General features: G+C 33.5%; 1 protein-coding gene across 1 annotated transcript; it reads right to left on the reverse strand.

Annotated features, from left to right (window-relative positions):
- Positions 1-678: 678 nt before the first annotated feature.
- Positions 679-5,616, reverse strand: LOC123884356 (pre-mRNA cleavage factor Im 25 kDa subunit 1). The gene is made up of 7 exons (XM_045933443.1): positions 5,279-5,616; positions 4,012-4,057; positions 2,429-2,522; positions 2,264-2,337; positions 2,049-2,135; positions 1,852-1,962; positions 679-949 (listed from the first exon to the last, which is right to left on the reverse strand). Exons 1-7 carry the CDS (start codon positions 5,437-5,439, stop codon positions 878-880), a joined length of 645 nt encoding a protein of 214 aa, XP_045789399.1. The 5' UTR covers positions 5,440-5,616; the 3' UTR covers positions 679-877.
- Between the last annotated feature and the right edge of the window lie 1,190 nt (positions 5,617-6,806).

Raw genomic sequence — 6,806 nt, forward strand, 5'->3', positions numbered from 1 at the left:
ATGAACCTTGACAAAAAAAAATTAGTATTAGAACAAATTAACCAAAGTTGGTACGAATTCATTCATTGATTTTCGTGTTTTTCTCTCTTCTTATTTCTTTCTCTTTAACCAAATACACTCTTAATATCACATTTTTGCATTTATATTCTCAAAACTATATAATAATGAAGAAAATTAAAATAATAGAAAATTGACAGGATCCTAACTCTGAAATTGTTGGCGATAATTATGCTCTTAGTATTTTAATTTTATTTTGATTTTAGTGATTGTATAGAAATAATGTTGCAATCTATAATAATCCATCTCTATAAATAAATATATGTGCCAAGTTTTAACAAATTTTGACAAAAGTTTGTATTTCAACAATTTGTATGTCAAAGCTCCTCTTAATTAACTTATTACTTGATCCAAACATGGTCTCCAATGAACTTAAAAGAAAATTGCTATAATTATATAATGTCTATGTTGAAAGAGTTCATGGTCATGGGAAAATGAGAGAAAAATTGGATCAGTTAATCACACAATAAAAATTCATATTGAATAAAATATAGAGAAATTTGATACAAGATGTGTGTATATATTACAACAATAAATAACACAATCTAACAAAATTTCTAACTAACTTGTAACAAACTAAATAACTATCAAACCGCAAAAATAAAAGCGAAAAAAATGTGGTGATAGAAACTCTTTTACTAGGATGAAGATTTCACAGTAACAATTCAAAATTTATATGTTTTCAACATTATAGTATCATTTTTGTATAAAAATCTATGATATTTACAACTCCTTTTCCCTTTTCTGGAATCCCAGTGAAGATCGGAATCGGCTGCTTAATGAGATTGCTACCGCGCATGATAGCAAGTTGGGCTAAAGATTAAATTCCAATCATGTTGAAAGAGAATTTTTGGAGTAGCTGCGGTACCGCAGATATAATTGGCCCGTATGTCTGCAAAATGGACACATAAACACGGCGGTCATCAACGCAAAACTCTAGCATATCTTTTATGGTATGTTTAGATTGGTGGTATAGAGTGGACTAAATGATGTGAAATAACATTCATTCCTAGATATCGAATGAGCTCATTCCGTTCCATTTCACTTCACTTAATTCTATCATATACCACAAATCCAACATACTATTCGTGAATGAAAGACCAATTTTACAAGCCGTGAATCAGATTTTTTTAATGAATTGTAAAATACATTACATTGTTAAGTAAAAACAAGTGACATAACAAATTTATAAGCTTATGTATTACTTTATGAGCCTCAAAATAATTCAAATCATAAATCAAATGATAAAAGCAAATCAACCCGGTATATAAAATTGACAAAAAATGTGGTTTGGCTACACTAAGGTTCGGTATTGATTCATTAGAAAGAACCACAATTCATGATGCGATTCGTGTCGAAATAGATTTCACACTAAAAATTCATCTCGATTGTGTTAAGAAGTCCCACATCGGTTGAGAGATGGCCTGACTAAGTGTTTATAAACTAGAGGCAATCCTCACCTTACAAGCCGGTTTTGTAAGGATGAGTTAGACCCAATACTCAATTCTAAGATGGTATCAAAGCCTCTCAAAGATCCGTTGGGCCACCCGATATCGGGTCACCTACCATTTATATCCGCGTACCAAGCCCAATAGCGCTGGACGCGAGGGGGTGTGTTAAGAAGTCCCACATCGGTTGAGAGATGGCCTGACTAAGTGTTTATAAACTAGAGGCAATCCTCATCTTACAAGCCGGTTTTGTAAGGATGAGTTAGGCCCAATACTCAATTCTAAGAGATTGAATTTCAATTTTGTATCAAATCTAGATTCGACATACATGTATCATACTCCATACCTTTTGATTTTCACGAATTTGACACAATGGGACTGAAAGCAACTTCATGTTCTTTGGCACAGTGAACCTTCGACTTTCCGGAAGCTTTACAAGGAAGAGTTTCGTACACTCCTACCACAATGAAGCAATGTCATGGAATTAAACTATGGCATCTCACGTTGCAACTTGCTTAAAAAATTCCTTTTGAAAAAATGTACCTTTGGATGTTTGACATTAGGTGGTAAGAAGGGGTGCATTAATGTTTCAAAATCAGGTCTCCACCACATTCCAAGGCACTCTCCCACCTAAATCAAGTAAATTTCATTTTCTATATGCAAGATTGTCAAACTCGAGATTCTAAATATACTCGTTTTGCCTAAGTGAAATCAAATTGGAAACTCAACTCGCAAACTTGTAAACTTGAGTTTAATACCTCCCATTCCGCCCCAACACCATCTTCATCGAGAGAAAGCTTCCTTGCGAGCTTACGCTTCAATCCATCGATATCTAGAAATCAATAAATTTAATCCTTGGTAAAACCTGAGTACAAATATTCGCAAATCTTTCCAACTCAATGATTGACAGATTCCTCTCATACCTGATTCATCTGGCCTTAAACGGCCACCGGGAAGTTTAAAGATGGAATTTTTTATTTGAAACAGCAACAAATGAGGATGTTTGAACAATTCAACCTAAAACAAGGACAGTTACACTATAAATTCAGAATCATAAATCTCCTTTAAGTAACTTTATACAAATATTCAAATTCCATCAATTTAGTTGATGAATAGAATGTTCATACAAGGTAGATCACACTCATATATCATCCTTTTTAATATTCAATTCATCTTAAATTGTGAATACAGAATGTCAAAATAATATTAAATCGTCCATTGAACGTTTATGTTTGATAGTGCGAACACTCTAAAATTTCTTTATTTTTCTAGAACTCTTCAGCAGTAGTAAAAGTCACATTGTGGTTGTGGTTTTTTATATGGCAGAAAGTTACAGTTATAAATAGATAATGCAGCCACAATTGCAGTTGCGATTTGGTTAACATTAAAAATCTTAATGACGCGACTGTAATCATGATCGAAGACCATTTTTTAAAATAGTGCCTTTCACAAAAAACAGCAGATTATTTTCATTCCTTTGATACCGTTACATATAGTTTCCATAGTTAATTTCACCTAAATAAAAACCCACTTGGGTTGGTCTGGTGGTATTGAATTGGGACCTGGGAGTGTGCTCCTCCTTAAAGTTTCAAGTTCGATTCTCACTGGTGCCAATTTAAATGGGCTAATTTAGCTTCTTCGAAAAAAAAATTTCACCTAAATAAAAACCATAGTGGTTTTCTGTTGTGATGTGAGTATTTTGTTTGATCTATTCTAAGAATTAAGATTAGAATACCATATTATACTTTAAATTTTAAGTGAAGACCCATTTTTGTCAACAACAAAAAAATCGTCCAAAATTTTTCGAACAATGACTGACATTGCCCCCTCCCACCCAAAAAATATAAATTCATGATCTCCTTAAATAGATATACCTAACTCAATTTTATATATTTTTTTTCTTTTCATATTTTGTCATATTGATCCTAAATACTAATCATGTCAATAGACAATTAATGAATAAGACCGTGAGCTTCTACGTCTCAAAGAAGTTCAGACAAAAGTTGAGCTTCTATTTCTAAAAGATTAATCATGTCAATAGATGATGAATAGGACCGTGAGCTTCTACTTTTGAAAAACGGCCCTATGTCTTACAAAGGGTGAACTTCTATTTCTAAAAGACATAGAGCTCATTTTGATACTAATGCTGTCAATAGATGATGAATAGGACCCTGAGCTTTTACTTCTGAAAAGCGGGTCCTATGTCGTTCAGACAAATGGTGAGCTCCTATTTCTAAAAGACATAAGGCTCATTTGGTACTAATCATGTCAATAAACGATGAATAGGACTGTGAGCCTACTTCTAAAAGACTCTCCCTATGTCTTTCGGACATACTTCGTCCGAAATACATAGACCCGTTTGGTGTACTAATCATGTCAATAGGCGAAGAATAGTCGGTCATATGTTGGAATTTTAGACAACTTTTAAGTATGAGTCTTTTGTGGACCACCTTGATAGAGTAGTACAACTTGTCCTAAAGGAAAAGAAAAATGATAAAGGACTAACCATCATAACAGCTTCCACACAAATTCGCATTCCACGGGCATCAAAGCTATTATAACATTCACAAAAAAAATAAAATAAATGAGTTCAATAAAAGAAACTAAGTGATATATATAGACGAAAATATGAAACTAAGTCTTAGAAATGAGTAGTGGGTCTAACTCATCCTTACAAAACCGGCTTGTAAGGTGAGAATTACCTCTAGTATATAAACACTTAGTCAGGCCATCTCTCAACCGATGTGAGACTCTTAACACATCCCTTCATGCCCAGCACTATTGGGCTTGGTGCGTGGATATAAACGGTGGGTGGCCCGATAGCGGAAACCTGATAACAGGTGGCCCAGCGGATCGTTGAGAGGCTCTTATACCATCTTAGAAATGAGTATTGAGCTTAACTAATCCTTACAAAATCAGCTTGTAAGTAGGCATGGCAATGGGGCGGGTACGGGTTTTGCCCTCCCTAAACCCAAACCCATAAAGTTCGGGTTTCCCCAAACCCATCCCAAATTCGAGCGGGGATAAAAATGTTAACCCCAAACCCATACCCAACGGGGATCGGGTATCCCCATCGGGTTTCGAGTATCCCCATTACGCCTCTTTCCACATAAATTTAGATTATATTTTAGTATTTTCTTATTAAAAAAAGTTAAATGTTCAAAATTATTTTTTCTCAACAATATTTTTTTAAATAAAGGAAAAAAAATAGAGAAAATGGTTTGTTTAATACTCAAATTAAAATAAAAAATAAATATATGAACGTAATTTAAGAGATTGTTTAAGCGTTTCTAATTTAAAAGAGGTGAAATCTAATTTTTAATATAAGCGGGGCGGGTTCGGGGTGGGTATCAATGTACCCATTACCCGCCCCAAACCCATCTTTGAAATCGGGGAAAACTCAAACCCGAACCCAAACTCAGTCAACTCGGGTTTTCCCGTCAAAGCGGGTATGATTTGAGTGGGTACCCACGGGTATGAGTTTTATTGTCATGTCTACTTGTAAGGTGAGGATTGTCTCTAGTATATAAACACTTAGTCAGGTCATCTATCAACCTTCAACCGATATGAAACTTCTTAACGCACCCCTCACGCCCCTCAATTTTCTAAGAAGTGAGATGAATAATTTTAGTAGGTTTAAAAGCTAATAAAATTATTCATTATCCACCTCAATAAATCAACGATATACCCCGCTGCATATCTAAATAAGATGTCTACCAAAGAATTCACCGAATAAACAAAAAGAGGATAATTAAAAGGAAAGATAAACGAACTTGGATTTGATCCTTCGAAGACGATGATGAAGTGAATGATCTTTAGAAGGAATAGAATCTTTGGATCCAAAATAGTAAGAATTAAGAGGATATATATTCACTTCCACCTTCTCATCATCATCATTATTAGTATTACTTCCTCTGTTTTCACCCATCATCATAATCAAAAAAATTGAAAGATGATTTCTTCCCGGTTTAGAAATAAAGTGTGGTATCTCTGGTATTTTTATAGATTATTGAAGTAATTAAAGTAATTAATTAGTAGAGAGTAGTGATAGTGCAGAAAGTATAGAGAAAGAAAAATGAACAAAGAGTGGAAGTGGAAAAGGTAGCGTGTCAAGGTTGGTGTAGAAAAGGGATAATGTAATGCCAGGTGGCGGCGCCACAGCAACATCAACGGTCACGTACCGACATGTTTTTTTTTTTGGATAACGTTGGTCGGTGCTATAACTGAAAGGGACAACCAACCTATGATAAATGGGTACTTCATTTGAGGGAGAGATACCTTAATTTATGTCGATGTACATTAGTTTTTCTTAAAATGTTGTACATGATATCGGTACCTTACCCGTACCTAGGCAACGTAACAACCAACTCTCCATCTATTTATTTCTCGTAAATTTTACTTTACATTTTTTTGTCAAGTTCCCTAATAATTAGAAATTCCACCATTAAGGTGGATAAGTAGAATTATCGGGGTTTGAATCCCGGCTCCCACCATATATCATGCAATGTCTCTGCCAATTAAGATAAGCTCACGAAACTATTTTTTTTCTTCTTTTTACCATCTAACTAGTAATAGACTCCTTCCATGATAAAATATAGATAAAATTCACTTTTTTTTTAAGTTCATTGTATAATTAATATATTTATTCTTTATGTTAAATATATTGATTTAAAATTGTGAATTTTGTTTAGGGAGTAAAGTTTCTACTACTCAAGAGACAAGAGTGTTTAGAAGAGATGATACAATTTTTTTTAGTTTAACCAAGATTTTCAATTCGATCTCTGGCTTGAGAATACAATAGTGTTAAAACTCTTAGAGAGAATTTGCTGCCTATTTATATCCCACAATATTAAAAAGATTAGTCTTTACAGTTACTCGCAGAAGATATGTGATTTACACGAGAGACAAGAAGCATTGATATATGAAAATTCAACCATGAAGACAATTGATACAAAGGGCAATTTAGTAATAGTCACACATATTTCAAACAAATTTATTACTCTACGATTTTTCTTAATATCTACGATTTTCGGTAAAGGTTCTTATAGTCAATTTAGTCAGCAAATGTGTTTAGTCAATTTGTCCAAAATATTACTATCAAATGAGATTCTACTACTAGAGATGTATTTACAATTTCGATACATTTAAAGATCAATATGACAACGAATTACACTTTCAACAACCAAAATGATGGTTTGACCCAAGATGAATTGTCCATTTTCAATTGAATTTTTTCTATACTTGAGTTAGAAATCAAACTCATAACCACTTAGTGAAAAATTGAGAAGTTTGGTAATACAA

This window comes from Trifolium pratense, linkage group LG5 (genome assembly GCF_020283565.1).
Source record: "Trifolium pratense cultivar HEN17-A07 linkage group LG5, ARS_RC_1.1, whole genome shotgun sequence".
Lineage (NCBI taxonomy): Eukaryota > Viridiplantae > Streptophyta > Magnoliopsida > Fabales > Fabaceae > Trifolium > Trifolium pratense.

Excerpts from the sequence above, each read along its gene's own strand:
- LOC123884356 (XM_045933443.1), bottom strand. The coding sequence starts at position 5,439 with ATGATGATGGGTGAAAACAGAGGAAGTAATACTAATAATGATGATGAT. Across the intron at positions 2,136-2,263 it reads GTGTTGGGGCGGAATGGGAG|GTGGGAGAGTGCCTTGGAAT; the intron begins GTATTAAACTCA and ends TACTTGATTTAG. Across the intron at positions 1,963-2,048 it reads CTAATGTCAAACATCCAAAG|GAGTGTACGAAACTCTTCCT; the intron begins GTACATTTTTTC and ends TCATTGTGGTAG.